This window comes from Chenopodium album, chromosome 21 (assembly GCF_948465745.1).
Source record: "Chenopodium album chromosome 21, dcCheAlbu1.1, whole genome shotgun sequence".
Classification (NCBI taxonomy): Eukaryota; Viridiplantae; Streptophyta; class Magnoliopsida; order Caryophyllales; family Amaranthaceae; genus Chenopodium; species Chenopodium album.
Window position 1 is genome coordinate 4,194,137 of NC_137854.1, and position 22,433 is coordinate 4,216,569.

The 22,433-nt window shown below is 34.9% G+C and overlaps 3 protein-coding genes across 4 annotated transcripts; all 3 read left to right on the forward strand.

Moving 5' to 3' along the window:
* The first annotated feature begins 742 nt into the window (after window positions 1–742).
* On the forward strand, window positions 743–13,593 carry LOC145602159 (methylmalonate-semialdehyde dehydrogenase [acylating], mitochondrial-like). 2 transcript variants are annotated; one of them, XM_081658325.1, is made up of 20 exons: window positions 743–913; window positions 2,022–2,565; window positions 3,511–3,578; window positions 3,732–3,806; window positions 3,886–4,047; window positions 4,125–4,203; window positions 4,349–4,503; window positions 5,208–5,271; window positions 6,999–7,078; window positions 7,310–7,375; window positions 8,162–8,212; window positions 9,244–9,395; window positions 9,527–9,617; window positions 9,833–9,913; window positions 11,113–11,190; window positions 11,311–11,346; window positions 11,458–11,501; window positions 11,745–11,841; window positions 11,941–12,028; window positions 12,571–13,593. In XM_081658325.1, exons 2-20 carry the CDS (start codon window positions 2,049–2,051, stop codon window positions 13,431–13,433), a joined length of 2,847 nt encoding a protein of 948 aa, XP_081514451.1. In that variant the 5' UTR covers window positions 743–913; window positions 2,022–2,048; the 3' UTR covers window positions 13,434–13,593. The 2 variants fall into 2 exon arrangements, with proteins under 2 accessions (XP_081514451.1, XP_081514452.1); XM_081658326.1 differs by having other exon boundaries at window positions 11,763–11,841; window positions 12,571–13,592.
* A 318-nt stretch (window positions 13,594–13,911) lies between these two features.
* On the forward strand, window positions 13,912–16,633 carry LOC145602178 (uncharacterized). The gene is made up of 4 exons (XM_081658346.1): window positions 13,912–14,286; window positions 14,647–14,950; window positions 15,584–15,634; window positions 16,017–16,633. The coding sequence occupies exons 1-4, from the start codon at window positions 13,991–13,993 to the stop codon at window positions 16,419–16,421; spliced, it is 1,056 nt and encodes a 351-aa protein (XP_081514472.1). The 5' UTR covers window positions 13,912–13,990; the 3' UTR covers window positions 16,422–16,633.
* Window positions 16,634–17,605: 972 nt separating this feature from the next.
* LOC145602164 (uncharacterized) lies at window positions 17,606–19,733 on the forward strand. Its single transcript, XM_081658330.1, has 5 exons — window positions 17,606–17,761; window positions 18,642–18,698; window positions 18,865–18,948; window positions 19,043–19,209; window positions 19,398–19,733. Exons 1-5 carry the CDS (start codon window positions 17,743–17,745, stop codon window positions 19,491–19,493), a joined length of 423 nt encoding a protein of 140 aa, XP_081514456.1. The 5' UTR covers window positions 17,606–17,742; the 3' UTR covers window positions 19,494–19,733.
* Window positions 19,734–22,433: the final 2,700 nt, after the last annotated feature.

The following is a 22,433-nucleotide window of genomic DNA, read 5'->3' on the forward strand; positions in this document are numbered from 1 at the left end:
GGGATAAATATTAGCTATTTATTAGTTATTCTAGGGGGGCCAGACTATATTACATATATCACCATTTGGGCCGCCGGGGGGGGCCCTCCACCAGGCCCCCCTCTGCCCCTGAGTTAAATATTATTTTACCAAACACTCATACTCAATTACTTATTTTCACAGCTAATAACTAGTTGACAGCCAACAACTACGCATATAGCTAACAACTACATTTTGCTGAACACATCCAAAAGTAGCCATTAGTCAATATGTATGATATGGCGGAGTCGCTAGTAATTGTTAGTTTAGTTGTTTGTAAATGTTTAGGGTTTGTTTGCGTGTTAGAGTTAATAAAAAAGGTAATCATCTTTTGCCAATTCTCAGTTCTTTGGTAAGGAATGGTTTGGGATCGCAATGTTGTCGAGTTTTCAAATGCGTTCAAGCGAATCAAATAAAAATCATTCTTACGAGCACGACAATCGTTAGATAGTCTCTTGGAAAAGGCCGTATATTACAGCGATGTGTGCGAGAGATGTACCACAGTGCAAGATTTTTTCAACGATCCTAGCTTTGATGAAGAAAACCCTAATTTGATTCAATTTTATGTATTTGTTAAGTTAGATTTCATTTGTAAATGTCGGATGATTTTTTTATTAATGAATTGATTTATTTTTATTTTTTAAAATGTAGTATACTAATACTGTAATACGGAGTATGTCAAATTCTCTCTTACCACTACAGCATTAGTAAATCAATTTTTAGAGTGTCAAAATTATTCCGACCCTAAAAAGAAAAAGGGGAAAAAAAAAAAAAAGAAAAAAAAAGTCTCAGTAGTCCGTTCATTCTCCCTCAACTTCCAAATTGCTCCACTTTCTATTCTATATACCGCTTCTTCCATAATCAATCTTTTGTATGGCTAATTTCTGATAATCAGGTAATAATTTCTATCATCTTTACAATTACGAGTACAAAACCATTAATATTTGCGTCAGAATTATAGTTTCAACAAATGAATTTGATACATTTAATATTCTTAATTGAGGGCTTTTGTGTTCTTCATGTTTGATGTTTCGAATTTCTGTTGGGCAAACCTTGAATTACCTTTTCCAATTCGAATTGTTATTATTAAAAGTTAGAATCTTTATCTGTTGTATTGCTTATTTACACACAGCAGAAATGTAATATTGATGCGCATTTGTTTGCTTGATTGTTCATTGAAATTACATTCTGGGTAGTATATGTTTTGATTTTTATGAGAGTATCACCATGAATTGTATTGTTACCATCATTATCATAATTGTGGGTGTGGGCGAATTTTGAATTTTATGATATGCTTAATGGTGTTGCCCTCAAGTTTTAAACTCAAATATTGGCCTACTTGGAAACTTGTAATGGAGACAATGGAGTGGTACATGGTACTTTCTAGCTAGCCACAAAAATGTTTTTTTCTTCATGTGTGTGTGTGTGTTGGGGGGCGGGGGCCAGGCAGGGGAGGTGAGGGGACATGATGAAGGGCAATCACTAGTCCAGTAGCCCTGATCATGGCATTTCATGACCTGCTTTTATTTTGGTTGTGGAAGGAACATTTTAGTTATGTTCTCTGCACCTAAAGAAGTTATTCTTGTTAGAATCAAACCGGACCAAAAAGGATTCAGTCTAGACCACACCAAAACAATGAACTTGTTTTCGTGTATTGATTAGCAAATATTTGGAAAATGCACATCAAGAAAAATCAAACAAGGTCCTACAAGGCTACAATCCCACATTATAATGTTTTTCGTATAAAATAGTGTAAAAAAACGATTAAAGTTAAACCCAATGTAACTGTTAGCCCTCTGCCTTTGACTCAGGGATGAAATTGACTTTGCTTGTAATTGTCATAAATTCGTATTAACTCACTTGAGGAAAATATTTTAGGGTCCAATATCATGGTATTAATAATAGGCACTCTATGCATTGGATGTGTGGAGTTGTGGACTTATATGACTTTGTGGATGCTGCAATGGGAAAAATTTCCTTTTGATATATGCCTATGTTTGCAGAAATCTTATTCATCCATGTAAAGAGCCATGGAGAGCGTTCAGCCAAATGTGATGTGCCCTCCTCCACCTCGAACCTTCAAAGATAGAGAGGAACTTATTACATATGTTCGTGATTTTGGTGTGAGCCAAGGTTATGTGTTGACTATCAGGAAGTCTAAAAGAGACAGCAATGTAGTCCTTGGCTGTGATAGAGGAGGAGGTCGTCGCAATAGACACAAGTCTGAGGCTCCTAAGCGCAAAAGAAAGGAAAACTCACGCCTCATAAATTGCCCTTTTGAGATCATTGGTAAAAAGGAAGAGGATGTTTGGGTGCTTAAGATTAAAAATGGGGAACACAACCATGAACCTTTAAAGGATATGTCAGAGCATAGATTTAGTCGTCGCTTTAATGAAGAAGAGGCCAGGCAAGTTAAGGAAATGATTGAAGCAGGTATAAAACCGCGCCAAGTGCTCGAGACTCTGAAGCAAAGTAATCCACAACTTCAGTCCACCCCAAGGCATTTGTACAATCTCAAAACTAAAATTCGCGAAGGAAATTTCTCAGGTTCTACACGATATTTTCTCATTAATATCTATGTTTTGTTGGTAGTTATGCCATATGCACCTTGCACTTGGCAGCTCTCCTGGGTTTGACTTTTATTTCTGAATATAAATTGAGTAACCTGTATGTTTTAAATTATTTTGAGCTAAGCTGATACTTCATCCTTAAGCTTAATATTTACAAGTGTCCAATGTCTGAAAATATGAGTCTGTTGGGGGTACTTTGTTGCTATCATAGTGGACTGAGAGGTTTTGGCTTTTAAGTGTCTTTTATACTTTGTGCTTATTATTGTATTACGACAATAACATTATCAACTACTGTATAGTGCTTCAGATTTTTACAATGTTCTATTAGGAAACAATGGTAAGAACGAGGGTGCATAAAGTGAAAGAAATCTGCAAGAATTCTGCGGTGAAGACATTGCATTAAGCATGCTCATTTATGCATTTGAGATGTTAGCCTCTGAAGCATACGGCATACCTATATCAAGAACCTTTTTAAATTTATTTTTAGTGTAGGTACTGTGAGTTAATGTTGTTAGTTTGTTAGATATACAATTATGCTTATCATGAAGTGAAAAAGCACAAGCTCATGTGATAAAGCACCTACGTGGTATTGGTAATTTGCTAATAATTTTATTATTTGAGTGATAATATGAATAGATGATAGTGCTTTGTTGTATGGTAATTTAGGCATGACAACATCACTACTATTTGTCCTTAATTTTTACTGCTGACAATGTGAAATATTGTTGTGAAGATGCCTTTTGCTTTGGGCAATTTTTTTTGAAGGGGTGGGGTGAAGGAAGGCATGTTGGTGCATTTGTTTGAATGGAAGATCAGCTATCTGATTTACAATGTGATTCATGGGCAAATTATAGCAGCATAATTCAGGCTTGTTGAAGCCAAGACTCCTCTGAATCTTACCTTATAATATTTTTTGGGACAGAAAGAAGTTTTAAGTCATGGAGGCCTAATGCATCTGCTGTAGGCACTTCCAGCGACAACGTCGAGCAAGTAAGGTCTCACCATAAAATATATGCTACTATGTGCGCTTATAAGCTTGTCATAACTGGTCATAGTTTCCACAAGCAACTGCTAAAACAAAGTAAAGAACGAAAATTTGAAGGTGTATATCTTACAGAGCATTTTCTACTCCAACATCTGCAGATGAAAGTATCCAATTTAATTGGTGGAAAATTTGTGGAATCACAAGGAGCTGTCTTTGCTGATGTTATCAATCCTGTGAGTGTACATTTTCTGCTCGTGTTGCCTTCAGTTTCTTGTAGCCAGTCATGGTGACTAAACATGCATCTTCAAGCAGGCAACTCAAGAGGTTGTGTCTCAAGTGCCTTCAACAACATTTGAAGAGTTCAAAGCCGCTGTTTTTTCAGCAAAAGAAGCTTTTCCTTTGTGGAAGAATACACCTGTTTTCACTCGACAGCGTATTATGATGAAACTCCAAGAGCTCATACACAGAGACAAAGTGAGAGTGCAAAATATGTATGTTCGCTTTTTTTTTTTATTGGATATTTAGTATTAATTATAAAGCTTCTTTTCCAGGAGAAGCTTGCCTTGATTATCAACACTGAACAGGGGAAGACAACAAAGAGTGCTCATGCTGATATCCTCCATTGGTTAGGTAAAGATTGTTATTTAGTTGTTAATCACAACTCAGAACAGCTAATCTTCGTGTTGTTTTAATTTGTTTTAAACTCTTAATGTTATTTTTTTAAAAATATATATATAATCTTTAATTTTTAAAATATATATATATATTCTTCTAGAGGTGGTTGAACATGTTTGTGAGATTACAACTGTACAATGGGGGGAGTTTATGGCAAATGCTTCTAATGCGACTGATACGTACTCCATCAGGGAACCTCTTGGTGTTTGTGCTGGGATATGCAATTCTAACTTCTCCTCTATGGTCCCCTTGCGGGTATGTTTTCAGTATTTTATATTCTTCTTGCATTAGTTGCTTGTCTGTGATAAATAATTGGGTAAGGCATCAATCTGGCTACTTGGATACACTTTGTGAAACTGATTTTCTCTAAGCTGTGTTATATTAGGATAGACTTTATTCTTTACAGATATAGACAGCTGATGTTGAGGAGAGCATATATCTGTTATGAAATTAATAATAACTCAATAATCACAATTCAAGGAACATGAATTCACTATTTTGTATCAAGCTAGCAAAAACATTTAAAGTTTTAGAAATGTTGAGTGCTGAACTGCTGACTCTTGAGTTCGCAGACATCACTTCCCCCTCAAAGGATGTGCTTTTGCAAATAGTAACCATTTAGTTTACTTTAATTGTGCTTTTTGATTAGTTTATTGCTATAGATTTATGGATACCTAACATCCTTTAACTTTAAAGCTTGTTTATTTGAACATTTTCTTCTCTTTTTTTCATATCTTTTTTTTTTAACTACGAATCTTATGATGATATCATATAAAAAACTTATTGACCTTTATCCCAATATTACTCTTCTCAGCTCCTTATCTGATCTTGCAAAACCTCTCGCTTCACCATGTAAATATTAATCCAACATGCAACGTGTATTAGCCGAGACCTCTAAGTTTTGTTATCATGTCGAAATGTTGAGATTTTTCTTGAGCCATGTAGGTTTTTTTTTGCAGATGTTCTTAGTTGCAGTTACATGTGGGAATACATTTGTCCTAAAGCCATCTGAGAAAAATCCAGGTGATTTGTGGCTCTTCTGCATTGTTATTACATTGTAATATTTTTGAAATTCAAGTTGTTTGGAAAGAAATTTTATAGATTTGTGCTATATATCCAGTACAGTAGAGAATTGGAAAAAAGCTGTTTCTGATGATGATATTTAAGAGTACTGTTATGGTTGTGAGATTATTGCCTCTCAAAAATCTTGGACATACACAAAACTACTTAATGAAATAATGGATCTCTTTTACTACTGACATCATGTATATTATTTTGGGCTTTTGAAACTTGATGAGTTGTAAATCTTTAATAAGCTCTTAAGATGCTTTGCTTTATGCACCTAACTGCGAACGACGTGATACTAAATTAAGGGTCATTAAAGTGGAGCATATGATTTCAATTTATAATGAATATTGTATATCCTATGGTTTCTATAGATGCTTCCATTAGCTTCTTAGGGTCAACTTATATTATCTTATTTTAAATTACTTTTGTAGCAAAAGAAGTTTAGATAATTCAGCCAAAATTAGTTCTGATGAAAGCAGAAAAGATAAGTTCTATAGTCAAAGTAAGTTAAGATAATACAAGTTTAGGTATAAAATAATTTGAAAAAAAACAAGGAAGTGGGTGTATTTGCCTGTTATTCTGAGTCCTCAAGGATATTCAACGAGGAGATTAGGTTATCATTAGGTGAGGAGAGGTCGAGAAGGGGATGTAGAGCTACGCTATTGATTTGGCTTTTGAGTTACATTAAGGGTGAGCCTGCCACTTTATGCAAATATCTTGGATGACTCTCTAGTCACCAGGATGATGCTGGATGGTTTCAGCGTGTCCTGTTTGCTGATGATATTGTTTTGGTGGATGAAAGAGAAAAAGATTTCCTAGGCCAAAAAATGTTAGCATAAGCTAAGAGTAATGCTTACAATCTCAGTATTTGTGTTTTAAAAGAGGTATGAGATTTCTTTTGCGACTATGGTGATCAGTAAAGTGTTTGGTGAGCTAGGATTGGTAGAGAGCTGTACTTTAGAAGGAATGCTTGAGATAGCTTAAATATCTGAGGGTTCCATAAGATAAATAAGGCCACCACAACATTGTGGAAACATATTGAATTTATTGGAAAAATATTTGCTGGGCTCAAGGCGAGCTTAATTTACAGTGCAAAGGGATGACGGAGCAAGTTTTGGTCATAAGTTAATAATTTCGATGATAAGGATGCTTCATTTTATTTGTGGCTAGACTAGAAATTTAGGAATTGATGAGCTCATTAGGGCATGGCTTTGACTTTTAGTACTGGAATGCTGAATGTGAGAGGCAACAATTAAGGTTCAGGCACTGCAACAAAGAGTGACAAATTTTTTTTGAGAATACGGCCAAGTACTTTACTTGAGTTCTCAACAGGTACATGCCAATACCAGAAACGTATCTATGGTGCTCTAGGATATTAAAGTGGACCTTAGTGGGGAGGTCTTTCCTCCTTTGGGTAATTTGGTGTTATAATCCTTCTAGATTGTATGAAAAATTTCTTTTGCTCACCTTTTGAGTGCATGTTTACTCTCTGTTTCCAGAATACCCTCCTACCTACATTTTCTATCATCTTGATCTATCCACACCTTTCTTTAACAACAAGTTTACTGTTAGTTTACTATTAAAAGGTGGCAGATAAATATTATCATTGAACGCTTGATATTGTCTGTAATCCCAGTCATAGACTAGTGTTATATACATTTTTGCATTTTGTTGTATCCTAGGTGCTTCAATGAAGCTTGCAGCATTGGCCATAGAGGCAGGCTTTCCTAATGGAGTCTTAAATATTGTTCATGGAGGCAATGTAAGCTTTCTCCCCCCCCCCCCCCCTCTTTCTCTCTCTCTCTCTCTCTCTCTCCTCGTATATAACTATACTTGGCAGGTTGTGATGCCAATAAAGGTCATCATGGTAACTATTTTGGTTTATGTGTGCCCTAGTTATTTATATTTCCTTTGATTACATATTTTGATTTTCCTGATTTGGGTTCTTTAAACTAACTCGTTTTTTTTTTTAAAAAAAAAATTACTTGAACAGGACATCATTAATTATGTATGTGATGATGATGACATAAAAGCCATATCATGTGTTGGCGCCTATATGGTAAGTTATTTCCTTAATATTTGAGTAATGACTTCATTGGTTGTTTCAAGTTTCTCAGAAGATTAGCAAATTCTGATAAGGTGTTATAATTCAACATTAGCTTTTTCAGCTTTGAAGTGCCTGTATCTGGTCACTAACCTCTTTTTGACATGCAACAAGATATTCTGTTCTTCCCTAGAGATATCATAGGTTATTATTCTTCCTTTTAATATTAGATGATGGAAAAATTATGAGTTGGAATATGAGGTTTTAGGAATCATTGTCCAGAAGGTTTTTATTTGGTGTGTGTTTGTGATGACTGTAAACACTTTTGTGACTTGTGAGCAAATCAATTCTGCAAGAAGTATTAATTGTCCAGAAGGATATATTGTTAGCTCTTCCTAATTTGAATAATGACTCCGAAGTCTTAATCCATTTGTGTCATCAAAGAACAGTGTAAGGCTTTATACAGAAGTCAAACGTCCTTACAACCAATCAGAGGAAAGACAGTTAGCTGTCTTAGAATCTTCCTAAAATATATAAAGACAGCTACTACACAATAATAGCATATAATTGTACTATAATAACGCCTGGCAGAAAATTCAGAAACACATGCACATATTATTGGAAGGCTGGGCTGGGCTTGACTGCATCAAAGTTGTGACTACCTTCTATACTTCTATAGACTCTTATTGTTACAACCTCTATGACTTCTGTCTAATGTTCATCCTGCTTCTGCTACTCATTCAGTACACGTATTACATATTTATTTACTACTCTTTTCTTTATAATTATCTTTTGTCTTAGGATTGTATGGACATATATGCGAAAGCAACTGTCAGAGGGAAACGTGTTGAGGTAAAAATTTCCACCTATATCTTAGCAAGTTATTTTTGTACTTGTCCACACATCATTTTGCTGTTGAAATTTATCATTTACATAACAATGTACGAAGTACTTCGTAAGATTAACCTTCATGTTACTGATTACTGAATCTAAGATGGCGACGTTTCTTACTCCAGGACATATCTGGCAACTTAATTGTTTGTGTAGTGGTTTATTGATTTGTTACTTGTTAGAAATTGGATGTTGTGTATTACTCCGATTTTAAATACTCACTCATTTGGTTTGGGCACATTTATTGAGGGAGTACAAGGTGGACCATGTTTTTATAAAATAAAAATTTAAAACAGGATGAATATTTTGCAATAATTTAAAATGGCAAAATTGGGTGAGTATTTTGCAATAAAGTATCTTGACTTTCTATCTAATAAATTGAAGAAAGGTGCTCAGAAAATTCATGGCAACAGTTGACTGCCGATTTACATAAAATGATCTGAATAATGGGCGGAATTAAATGCTATGAAATTGGATAAAGCATCGTTTGGATGGAAGTAATTTCTTCTGCTAACCACTGAAAATTGATCTTATTAGACTTTCATGAACATTATCTAAACCTCTAGCTTTTATCCTGAAACTGCATTTTCTTAGAAAAAAAATTGGGGTGATTAGATGATTGACACTTATAGTTAATATCACCATCTAATACATACAAGCACAATTCCTAAAACTAGTGCTGGGCATACTCTATTATTAGTAACATTTTAAACATTGGACTTATACTTGTTTTCTTTTTCTTACATTTCTTTATCTTTGGGAATGTTATATTGTGAGCCATTAGGCAACAACCTCCAAGTTAGTCTTGACTAGTTTGGGTGAGAATGCATACATATTGATCTCCCCAGACTAGCTAATTCTCGGGTTTATGGTAAAAAAAAATAAATTATAATTTATTGTTTAAGTTGAATATAGTGTGCTCTCTGCGGTGTGTTTGTGAATTGTTATAGAATCTTGACTCTTCTTTCCACTGCTTTCCCATCTTTATTTAGGTCAATTCAGGGTCCAAAAGTCAGGCTGTTGTCATGCCTGATGCATGCATGGATGCTACGCTTGATGCTCTGGTTGCTTCTGGATTTGTTGCTGCAGGAGATCCCTACATGTCACTCAACTCAGTGATTTTTGTTGGAAACGCTACACCATGGTTTTGCAACATTTACATTTTGTTTAATATATCGTTGTTCATAGCATATATGATATATCTAGTTAGGCCAATGGCATTACATTTTTGAGCCAAAAATGACATACTGATGCAGGATTGCTGGAACATTTCAGGGAGAAAGAACTTGTCAAACGTGCTAAAACCCTAGCAGTATCTGGAGGAACAGATGCAGGAGCAGATGTGGGTCCAGTACTCAGCAAGGAGGTACGAACGAGTACATGTTGTGCATTTCTGCTATATAAGTTGATATTATACATAATTACTCAACTGGAGTTTTTTTTTTTGGTGTTTAATGTCACTATTCTGATGTCTAGATATTTTATTGTATGATATATATGTACAACATTTCACTTTTATTAATTTTTTATTCTATTCTCCTGTCACCCCTGTCAGACCAATGTGCTTGTGTAATGTTGCAGGTGAAGGATGGAATATGTAGATCAGTACAAACTGCTGTTGAGAGTGGTGCTAGACTTATCCTTGATGGAAGGGACATCATGGTACTGTTCCCATATTGTTTTGGGCTTTAAATATTCTAGCTTGCATCTTCATCTTTGAGATATAAAGTTCTGTTGTGTAAATAAATGGATAAAGTAGTACAAGGCAGGCTCTACCATAATAAGCCTCATGTTGGTAAGTATTGGCTACTTAGAGTCGAAAAAACATAAACAAAGTATGTGTTGTTTGGACTTTGAATGAATGTGGCAAGTCGCTTTAATGGATTATATTATCAAATCAGGTAAAACAACCTTTTCTGCCACAACCACTCTATTCTTTCCCAAAATCCCTAACCTTGGAATAACCGAATAACAACAATGAAGAAGATGGAGGAGGGAATATGCATTTGCTGGCATGAATTTGTTGTTGATGCTATAGTCTACATGAAGTGTTGTATACTTTATGGTCTTGATACCTTGCATTTGAATCTGCACTTTTTTTTTTTAAACGGGTGAATCTGCACATATTTTAATTCAAAAGAATTTTGGATTTTCAGGGAATAGGGACGTTTGTGAATTCCTTCCTCAGTGATTTAAGACTTGGCTGCATGAAAAGATGTTTGCATAGCCTCTATATTCAAACTACTCTCTTCAAGATCTTAGTAGTTTTACTTTCTAGTATAACTCTCTTTTTCTTTCTTGCCCCCTCTTCTCCCTGCAGTGTAGTGCTTTCATTTAACTTCATCAAGATCGATCACATAAATGCCAACATCTATTCTCATTATCGGAGGGTCGGCTACTCGGCTCTAAGACTTCAAAGTAAAAGTAAAATATATATATATTTTTTTCATATACTAGATATGGAAACAATGAAATCTCAATTTGCAGTTGTGTGCATATCTTTAACTCGGTTATGAGGGAAGATAGGTTGGTGTTGTACATGTACTGCTCTGAAGCATGCCTCAGTGAACATCTGCTGATTTTATTCTATCGTTAAACAACTACAATATTTATTCTACCTCATTTCTGCTCCTCCTTGTGCTCCATATCCATTCGGTGACTGAGTTCATTGTTGATTCCTGAAGCTGTCCTGTATTGATGAGTTTCAATTTGAGTTGAGGGAATATGCTGCATATATCCTGAGTGTACAATTACTTTTAATAAGTCACATGCTTACATCTAACTGTTGCTAATCGTTATCGGATCACTGAATAGTGTATACTGTCTTTCTGAAGAATTGTGAATTTTTTGGTTGTTCTCAGGTTCCAGGATATGAGGGTGGAAATTTTGTTGGCCCAACTATCTTGAGTGACGTCACAGCTAGTATGGAGTGTTTCAAGGTGCCTCTATTATTGCACCCCCCCCCCCCCCCCCTCCCCCCTCTATGCCAATTGTGTTAAATTAATAATTACTACTTGGATTTTCATTTATATAATAGTATTTAATTTTTTCATAACCAGGAAGATATTTTTGGACCAGTATTGCTATGTACACAGGTGACATTTGGTGACTTAAAAATCTTTCTTCTCCCTCAATTTTTCCACCTGCTATGGAGTAATAATGGTGTTACCTTTTATTTGTCACATTTCAAATTTATTCGAATGTAGGTCCACAGTTTAGAAGATGCCGTAGCCATCATCAATCAGCACAAGTACATCTCAACTCTCTTCTGCATTATCCAGCTTTTATTGAAGTTTGGGTTTTCCAGTTTAGTTTCAATATTTGGGTTTTCCAGCTTTTATTGAAGGTGTTCTGCTTTATGTCTGGATTTATATTTGATACCTAGTAATTCAAATTAATTATCTGACGATTACATCTTGATGGAGGCTCCAAGGCAGTATATTAAACTTTTAATGATTTAGCTCAGTATATAGTTAAACCTCTTCGTCCAAAGTATTTTTTGCTCGTTTAGGTTTGGCAATGGAGCATCTATTTTTACTACATCTGGTATTGCGGCAAAGAAGTTTCAGAATAAGGTTGAAGTGGGGTTGGTAAGCTCCTTGTCTTAAACAAAAATTGGCCTGCTTAATGTTCCTATTCCTTGGATATTGCCAAATTTTACCTTCTAAAATGCTCTATGATTGGCTCAGATTGGGATCAATGTTCCTGTTCCGTCTCCTTTGACAAATTCTTCGGCTGGATCAACAGAATCCTTTGCAGGCAATATCAATTTTCATGGTCTCTATCTGTCTTTTTTCGTTAACCCTTTCCCCACATTCCCTTTCCCCCTTGTATTATTTACACCACACTCTTCTACCCCTATCCCTTACACCTATATAAACACTAAGGTTGTGTTTGGGTCATAGGTAACATTTTAAACTGAAATTTATGTTCAATGGAAATTTTTGTTTCAAAGTACATTTCCTTTGTTTGGTTTCTTCATGGAAAATTAGCGGAAAAAAATAAAAAAGAGAAATAGAGGGGAGAGGATGGAAGGGAGAAGAGAAGGTGAGGATATGGAGGAATATATTGCATTCCTTACCAACCACTGAAAATAACAACCTAATAATATTACTTTTCACCCTTAAAAAACCAAAGGAAAATTGAAAACTACTTCTCGACTTCTCGTCGTGTAAAATGAATTTCTGCAAAGAGAGGGTGTGGCTGTTTGGATTTAGTATTTAAATCTATGCTTTTGTGTGTTAAGCTCTTTAGGCTGCTTTCAGACTACATAACTGATGCATTTTTTTGTTTTTTTCAACATAAATAAAAAATTGTAGGGAAAGCAGGTATTCATTTCTATACACAGGTTAAAATAGTTGCACAAAAATGGAGGGACCTAAACTCCAAAGGAATCTTATCAAGCAAAACCTTAACATCTGAGGAGGGGGCATCAAATCAAGCTCTTCCAGTGACCGTGTCTTCATCATCTGATACTGATTCTTTCAGCCATGATACCTCAGATTCAGTCCCAAAATCATCACGAAAAGAAATGGCAGATCTGAAAAGGCCAGTCAATGGACTTTCCATTGAAAATGGCCTGTCCTGCACTGCAACATCAATGTCATTTGCTAGCACATCTGGAATGAATATAGCTCAAACATCTACATTCACTGAGGAGTATCCCTCCACAACTCAGGGCCTCGACAATTTTGCCATGGATTTAAATGCAGAGAGAGGAAATTTGTCAATGGAGTCTCACGGGAATAATTTAGACCCGCAGTTGGTTGTTACTTCTGAGAGTAGTTACATGTCGATGGTATCACATGAGATGGGACTTATTTATCAATCTGAAAGAGCTTGTACAGTTGCACCTTCCATTTCTGAGCAAATGTCTATACCTACAGTGGAGAGTGTGAAGATTGAACCAACTCCAAGGTTGTCACATTTGCCTGCAATGCCCCAAAGGGCTTGTGATCACCCTATGGTTGGGGATACAAGTCATGAGACTCGTGACCAAGCACCATCATCGGGATTACCTACAATAGAGAGTGCGATGATTGAACCAGCAAATCAGAGGTTGTCATACATGCCTACTACAGTGTCCCAAAGGGCTTGTGATCTAAACCCCATGGTTGGGGATACTAGTCATGACCAAGCCCCATCATCTGTATTGCCCACTTCTGAAAGAACAGACTTTTAGCCTTGAGCTCTTTAGATTATGTAGAACAGGTGACTTCACATCAGAATTTAATGTTGATTTCTTAACCTAGATTTTCACGGCGATTGAACATTCTTCTTTGGTAACATTTCTTAAAAGTTGCTTATTGTGTTCCATATGGAATATTTGCCTTCTCCCTTCCATCTTTCAGAGTCTCAATCTCCCACCATTGCTGTTCGAACACACCATATACTTCACCTTGTTTTGATTTTAAGTAATAACCTAAACACCAATCGGAGTCATAGGTTTTTTTATCTTACATGAAAACACGTGAGATATGATCATTGAAACATTTTTCTATCAACCAAACATATCAATCTCACTACGTACCAATAAGCTAAGTTTGACCATGTTTTTATTGATTCAATTAAAATGAATGGTCATGGTCCTTTTATTTTGCAAAAACTATGTCGGGGATGTACAATATTCGTTGTATATACGCCTCTACCATTTTATTTGCATTACCAAATGTTACGAGTATTAGAAACTGAGTGACTAAAACAGTTTAGAGAAAAGTGAGAATTTAGTGATTTGATAAGATGCAATGCACAAGCTCACACTGGTATTCCACTTCCTACAAACTTCAAGGAGCAAAAGTAGCCCCTAATACAAAAACATCAAATTACCAGACAAGAATACAGAGAATAAAAGCTTGTCATAATCTTAAAAATGGCAGCAATTGCTTACTCACTGAGTCAACTCGTTCACCACCAACTGCAAAATCAATTACCAGCACTTCAAACCCATTTGTGAAGCATTGCGTAAAGCTCCGTCAGAGCTCGTCTTATCGCCACTCTCATGGTTCTGTGCTTGTCGTTGGCACTACCCTTATCAGGTCATTTTTCTTCAATCAATTGGAAATTTCCTCTGTTTTTAGGGTTGTAATTCTGTTTAAGTCATGGTTTTTTATTCTGGGTTTGATTGAATTTGGCCTGGAATTTGCAAGTTTTTAAATGGGAACTTCTAACTTTGTTCAATTTGTTCCTATTATGAACTGAATTATAAAATTTATTAAGTTTGGTATAATTTGTGTTTTGTTGAATTTGACCAGAAATTTGCTAGTTTTGAAATGGGTAATTCTAATTTTATGTAATTTGTTCTTAATATGGATGATGAATGCAGTACTAATCTGTTCACAGTAGACCAATTTAGTGTCCTGAATTTTGTGGGAATTTTGCAAATTATTTGTACACAGGGAAATTCATGAGTTTCATGAGTTGAAACAAGAGCAAAAAATGGCAGTAGAATGTCTATTTGTGCTTGATAAAGCTGAGATATCTGAAGGATTATGTGATATTCCCGGAGAGAGAGTGTATGTGAACTCTTTGGTGATGAAAAAGCTTTCTGGGGTTCAATCGACTGAATCAATTGAAGTTATAGCTCTCATGAAGATGCCTAATTGTTTTATGGATTTGAGTGATAATCGTCTCGAGTTGGATTGTACAAGGTGGTTTTGTTGTGCCAGTACTCATCGAATTCTAGTCCTTGAAGGGATACAGGTTTTGCTTTGGTGCTTGCTCTCTTAGTTTGTTTGCTAGGGAGCTTTTTGTTGCACTTGGAGTCTGAAATATTTGCATCCTCCTTCAATCATTAACTATATTAAATTTCACCTCATTATACTGTCCTGGTTAAGTCATTTGATAATTTTTTATTATCTGCTAGAATCATTCATCAAGAATTGAAGTGTTTTTAAGTTTCAAACCGGTCATATATCAAAATGAATTACTTAAGAACTGGGATTTTAGTGAGCCTGATGTATTTAATTGTTGTAAAGTGAATTCTTTGTGCATGAATAGTTGAATTTTTAGTGTTTCTTGAATTGCATATGGTATAGGACTGAGAGTAACTACTGTCAACCCTGTTTCAAGAATCGTGATAATGGATTGAGATTTCACAATGTTTTTGTTTTCTTTCTTTAAATTCTGCCTTTTCGAATTGATCAAACTTTTACCTTAGGAAATCAACATATTATCTTTATATTAGTGTGTCTTGGTTGGCTTGGTGTGTATCCTTAAGTTTTCTTGCATGGTGCCTTTTCTAGGTATTACCATTCAATCTATCAAGTATAATGTGCAGTTTTTTTGTCTGACTACGTAGTAATCTGAACTTTTGTAACTTGATGGTTGACACAGGATCCAGGGAACCTTGGTACACTGCTTAGATCGGCCCTGGCGTTCAAATGGGTAAGTGACTTTACATCCTCTTGTGCTTCTAGCTTTACATCTTTTTTGTTGGGTTGCCATAGGTTTAAATGTTGTGAATATTTCACAGTACATGTCATTAGCAATGTCCATTTCACACTTTATAGATGTATCATGTAGCTGGTCATGAATAGTTTTTTAATTGGCCATGCCAAAGGAATGAAATTGAAAAACCAACCTGCTTTTATCATTTTAACCTGAACATATGTGCAACGATCAGATTCTTATTCTTTGATTAGATCGTAGATGTGTGACCGAAATCTTTAAAAAAATAACTTTGTACTCTCTTTGATTAAATAGGAAAAAAGGAACTACAACATTAACATATAGAACATATGTAAACACTTGTATTCATGTTCAACAGAATGGTGTTTTCCTGCTTCCTGGATGCTGTGATCCTTTCAATGAGAAGGCACTTAGGGCTAGCAGAGGTGCTCCATTTCAGCTTCCCCTAGTTTCGGGAAATTGGGCACATCTTGAAGCTTTTAGCAATGAAGTTCAAGTGAAGATGTTTGCTGGTCACCCTGCTAGTAGCAACGGATCTAAGCCTGTTCATAAGTTGTCCCAAAGGCTTGCACATTCTCTGGCTGATACGCCATTATGTTTAGTCCTAGGCAGCGAGGGTAGTGGTCTTACGGAGAGAGCAAGGGAATTCTGTGAACTGGTAAGCATATCAATGGCTGATAATTTTGAGTCTCTTAATGTCGCAGTGGCTGGTGGAATATTTATGTTTATGCTACAATCTGAGTTAGAGGACGCCCAGACTTGATTTCAGATGCAAGTCTCTAGTAGACCGGTGCCTTAGTTCCACATGCGCAACTTAAAGTTAGTGGTAGAGAGTCAAGATAGAGGGTAGAAAACAGAAACGAGTAAACTATTTTGTAAAGATTTTTTTTGTAAAATCGTGTTATATACTTTAGGGTTTCTGATTATCCATGAGTTAAACAACATGACTACTTTCATTGATTGATTTGCCATGGTCTTAGGTATATGCTCTTCATTTTAGGGGCACTTCCAACCTATGTTATTCGGACTCTTCATTTCACCTCATGTACCGATGTTGGACCCTCGACACTTGGACATGGGTATGAGGTATGACACTCGGACACTTCACTTTTAGTTCAAAATCATGGAATTTTTTCACAAAATAGCCGAGTCGGATGCTTGAACACGTACCCATGTTGGACATGGGTACCCGAGTCCAAGTAACATAGTTCCAACTACGTTGAAATTGGAGATAAAAATCATTTAAAGAATGTGGTTTGAAAAACAACTCGGTAAAATTATTGTATTGTACTATCGATGTCCCAAGAACATGAGTAACATTACTTATTAAGAAAGTACGTATAGAATAATATATTATGCTTTTTGGTGTTTAGGGATCCACAAGGGCAAATCGGAAAGGAAACTCTAACCACTTGAGCTGTTCTTAACTTTCATTATAAAATAATATATTATCACATTCATAATTCAAATTACATCCGTTAAATTAACAGAGATAGTATTATGAACATATATATATAAAAAAAAACATTACGAACATAAATATTAAAATATTACTTCTGCATTAATGTTAATAATAGGTTAAGGGTTCAAGTCTTCCCAACATTTTTAAGCACAAAAAAAATTTAAAAATGAATGCATATGCTTTCTGGCCCTGATTCACGGAATTAGAGTGATGTCAAATTTATTTTTTTAGATTAATCCGAACCAAAAAAAAAAAAAAAAAAAAAAAAAAAAAGAACTTATCTAATTCCCAATTTTTTTCTTTTTTTTTTTTGAGGTCAAACTCTAATTCCCAATTTCTTGTACAATAAGACACCAAAAAGATAGAAAAAGAAAGAGAAAAAAAAAAAGAAGATAAATACGGATTATTCCTTTGACATATTCTAGAACCAAAGTGGGCCGTTGAATGGATAAAAAGCTGGGCCCAAATCCATTAGAATAGTGCGCACTTCTGACCCTCTCATTATATAATACTCTCTCTCCTCCTTTCAAAAGCATTTCACAACTCCTCAAAACGCCGACGTTAAGCTCTCCCTCTCCTCCAGAACCTTCTTCTTCGCTTGCTTCATTTCTTCATCGCAATCATGCCTCGTCGTTCTGGTGGTAATATCTCTCTCTCTCCTCTTTCCTTTTGTTTTCCCCTTTATTTTTATTTATGTTATTACTGTATTTTATGAATTAGGGTTTTCATTATTCACCTAGAGTACAATTTCATTTTGATTTTTTAGGGTTTATTTGTTACTTATTTGTCAACGCTTTGATGGAAATAGAAATTATTAAATTATGGAGCTTAATTTTTTATTTATTGAAGTTTTAATTTGTAATTCGTAATGGCATAATTTTTGTATCGATAATGGCGAGGATTAGATTAAGTTGATGTTTTGACATGATTTGATTGAGGGTTTAATGAATTGTATATTAATTATATGAGATGAGCTTAATTAGGGTTAATCTGATCTCAGTTGGATTATGTGGAAATTTATAACTTGTTGTTAAGAGTTATCTAATCTATTAATTAGATATCCTTAGTTTATATATTGAAGTTTTAATTTGTAATTCGCAATGGCACAATTTTGTATCGTTAATGGCGAGAATCAGATTAAGTTCGATATGTTGGTATAATTTGATTTAGGGTTTAATGAATTGTATTCTAATTATATGAGATACGCTTAATTAGGGTTAATCTGATATTCTGATCTCAGAGGTAATCTAATCTATAAATTAGATGTCTTTTGATTTGGTTTTCTCATCTTTGCTGAAGATAGCTATAGAAATGAAACATATGCGCAATTATAAATGTGTAACTCTTTTTGAACGTTGGAAATGTGTATGTTGAGATTGAACCTGGTTAATTTCTGTTACTCATATAGTCAGATGTTCTTCTTATGATATCTTCGTTCGAAGACTAATACTCGTATTCAGCGATTTGTTTTGAATTGGATTTGTTTTAAGATTACCAAGTTGTTTTTCTTTGATGAATCAGGAGGAAGATCTGCTCCTCGTCCCGCTGCTCGTCCAGTCCGTAACCCTCCTCAGCCAGGTACAGGCTTTCTTTTCTGCCTTCTAATTACTTATCCCTTTTTGAATAACTCAAGTAGAATTTGCGATAATCAACTGAAGTTAACTGTAGTAGCTGGCATTAAAATGCTTATTTGTAGTTTTTACTCTCCTGTATGCACTGCTCATGTGTGGTTAAATATTTGCAGCTCGCCAGGCTCCACCACCAGCCCCTGCTCCTGCTTCCAGCAGTGGATCTATGCTTGGAGGTCTTGGTGCCACTATAGCTCAGGGTATGCAAGTTATTATGTAGATGGTAGCATGAAAAAATTTAAGGGAATGCTATTCTCAAATTTCTTATTTGGTTTCTTGTTCTTGCTTCTGTAGGTGTTGCTTTTGGAACTGGTAGTGCCGTTGCACACAGGGCTGTGGATGCTGTTGTTGGTCCTCGCACAATCCAACATGAAACTGTTGTTAATGAGGCAGCTGCTCCAGCTTCTGCTAACAACAGTGTTGGTGATGCTTGTGGAATCCATAACAAGGCCTTCCAAGATGTATGCTATTTTCTCGCTTTACTTTGAAGTTTGATATTATTAAAGATTCTAGATGGATTTTAATCTAACTGCAGCAGACCATTTCGTATTCAATAATAATATTTTTTACCCGCTAAAAAATGAGGAAAACCAGGTTATGATTCTGGGCTGCTTGCCAATCTCATTTTTGTTTTTTTGTCAATGTGTAGTGCCTGAACAATTTTGGGAGTGAAATCAGCAGATGCCAGTTCTACCTTGATATGTTGAGCGAATGCCGCAAGAACTCTGGTTCTATTAATGCTTGAAGTCTCTTCGGATTGTTTTTTATGGCGAAATTCTTGAGACTATTGAAGCTCAAAACTTTTAGTGGTGGTTTATATATTTAGTACTGGTGGGCTGATGCCTATTGTTATGCCACTTTTTAAATGCTTTGATGTCTATGGTATTGGTGACTCCTATTCATAGTTATATTATAGCCTGGTGGATGTTTCGGATGCTACCAAGCTTTGTGAAAATAAAGGTTTCTTTGAACTTTCTATTTGTTACGAGTACTTGGCTTTACATTCACAATGACTTAACTGTTTTTGAGTGTTCATGACTTGCTTTTACAATGGGTCGATTGTCATGTAGCTGTCTTCTCATTCCAAGATCTGCACTTGTGTTTTGATTCTGCGTGGAGCTTAAACTGGTCAATATATTCATTTTTGTAAATCACAAATTTACAAGACACAAGGTTTTCAGTTTTCTAGTGCTAAAGAAAATATACTATGGAGTATGAGAGTATTTGGTCATCTGATTTTGTACTTTCTGGGTGAATTTTCTCAACTTATTTCGTCTGAAATTGTTTTGTCTAAATTTATATCATGTGAAATTATTTTTTAAAACTAGTTTTTGTCTAAAATTATTATACTGTATCTACTTGTATATTTATTTGTTGTTGTTTTTTTTTTTTTTTAAAGGTTGTAATTAGTTATTTTGAACTTATATTATGCTTATTTTTTTTCTTTAAGAAAACTTATACTACTTATACTTCTTTATAAAACTAACTTTATTTATTTTTTCTTAAAAAATGTTTAAATAATACTTCCTTTGTTTGTTATTAGATGATACATTTGACCTAGGCATATTTTCTAATGCAAATAAAGTATAAAAAAATTGATATTTGAAATGTAAATATTGAAATGAATCTTAGAATATTTTACATGAATACTTGTATGTTTTTTATCAACATAAAATCACAAAACCAAGTCAAAGCAATTTATGTGAATAATATTCAATTTCAAAGTTAAACTGTGTCTTTTAATTTAGAATGGAGCAAGTGAGGGACTTTGAATCAACAAACCAATAGTAAGGTGAATTCTAAGGTTATAAAAGGCAATTTTGTGCCAATATTAGGATTAAGCTCCAAATCATCATTAATTGGAATGAAGATTAATTATTTAACCTTCTCTAGCAAACAACATTGCTTTGCTTAGCTTATAGCTTTCAATTTTGTAATTTTTTTTTGACCAATTTTCGCCCAAAAATAAAAATTGCCGAGATGTTTACCATGGTCCCTAATACCCTCCAAGAGTTCAATTGGGTCGGTGGAACCATCCAATATACCTTAAACGATCATTTTACCCGATCACAACTTGTAGTGATTTCGTAAACTCAAGCCTACCTCGGACGTTTATGACAACATATAATGATCATACATGATTTCAAACGGCATTATATGACCTAGAGATGTATACCTTAAAGTTTCAAGGCTTTTCGCCACCGTGCCCCGAAACCTCAAACTTTCCTCAAAAAACGTGGATTATAGCCTTCAATTCTGTAAATTTTTGACCTTTTTTCGCCGGGAAATAAAAATTACCGAGATGTTTACCGTGGACCCCAATATCCTCCGGGAGTCAAATTGGTCGGTGCAACCGTCTAATATGCCCTTAAACGACCATTTTAAGTTCTCAACTTGCAGTGATTTCGTAAACTCAAGCCTACCTCAGACGTTTATGACAACAATTAATGATCATATATGGTTTCAAACGGCATTATATGACCCCGAGATGTATCCCTTAGGGTTTCAAGGCATTTCGCCACCGGGATCCGAAACCTCAAATTTTCCTCAAAAAACGTGGATTATGGCCTTCAATTTTGTAATTTTTGGACCTTTTTTCACCCGAAAATAAAAATTGCCGAGATGTTTTTTATGGTCTCTAATACACCCCAGGAGTTCAATTGGATCGGTGGAACCGTCCAAAATGCCCTTAAATGGTCATTTTACCCGTTCACAACTTACAGTGATTAGGGGTGAACATGGTTTGGTTTGGTGCGGTTTGAGTCCAAACCAAACCAAACCACAAAATACGGTTTGGTAAATTTTTCAAACCAAACCAAACCGTAATAATATGGTTTGGTGCGGTTTGGTTTGCGGTTTATGATGTGATGATGTTTTTTCCTCAAATATTGTCAAATAATATATCATTAATTTATAATAAAGTTTAAATAAGTAGCCCAAATGGATTAAATTGTACCACAAAGTTACAATAAAAATAACAATCAACTAATCAAGTGCTAATACATAATAAAAATAATACATAACAATAAAAAAATATTCATATGGATTACTATAAAGTTAAAATAAAAAGAACAATAAACTAATCAAGTGCTAATACATGATAAAAATAATACATAACAATAAAAAAATATTCATATGGAGTAGTCATTAATTATATAGTATTGACCGTATAGATTTTATCTATTTTTCATGGTTTTTTTATTTACTCTTTAATTTTTTTTTAAATATATAATAAGTAATTTTTTTATTTAAAAATTATATAAATATTAAAATACGGTTTATTGGTTTACGGTTTGGTTTATAAATTTTGCAAAACCAAACCAAACCAAACCATAAAACCATATTTACAAAAAAATCGAGACCAAACCACTAAAATACGGTTTGGTCCTAACAGTGATTTCGTAAATTCAAGCTTACCACGGACGTTTATGACAACATATGATGATCATATATGGTTTCAAACGACATTATATGACACCGAGATGTATCCATAGGGGTCTCAAGGCTTTTCATCACCGAGCCCCGAAACCTTAAAATTTCATCAAATAGCGTGGATTATAGCCTTTAATTTTGTAATTTTTTGACCTTTTTTCGCCCGGAAATATAAATTGCCGAGATGTTTACCATGGTCCCTAATACCCTCCGGCAGTCCAATTGGGTCGGTGGAACCATCCAATATGCCCTT

Coding starts and splice junctions, on each gene's coding strand:
- LOC145602159 (XM_081658325.1), top strand. CDS start 2,049: ATGGAGAGCGTTCAGCCAAATGTGATGTGCCCTCCTCCACCTCGAACC. Junction 3,807..3,885: donor TTGCTGATGTTATCAATCCT/GTGAGTGTACAT, acceptor ATCTTCAAGCAG/GCAACTCAAGAGGTTGTGTC. Junction 11,191..11,310: donor CTAGTATGGAGTGTTTCAAG/GTGCCTCTATTA, acceptor TTTCATAACCAG/GAAGATATTTTTGGACCAGT.
- LOC145602164 (XM_081658330.1), top strand. Junction 18,699..18,864: donor CCGTAACCCTCCTCAGCCAG/GTACAGGCTTTC, acceptor AAATATTTGCAG/CTCGCCAGGCTCCACCACCA. Junction 18,949..19,042: donor TGGTGCCACTATAGCTCAGG/GTATGCAAGTTA, acceptor TTGCTTCTGTAG/GTGTTGCTTTTGGAACTGGT.
- LOC145602178 (XM_081658346.1), top strand. CDS start 13,991: ATGCAATGCACAAGCTCACACTGGTATTCCACTTCCTACAAACTTCAA. Junction 14,287..14,646: donor GTTGGCACTACCCTTATCAG/GTCATTTTTCTT, acceptor ATTTGTACACAG/GGAAATTCATGAGTTTCATG. Junction 15,635..16,016: donor CGGCCCTGGCGTTCAAATGG/GTAAGTGACTTT, acceptor CATGTTCAACAG/AATGGTGTTTTCCTGCTTCC.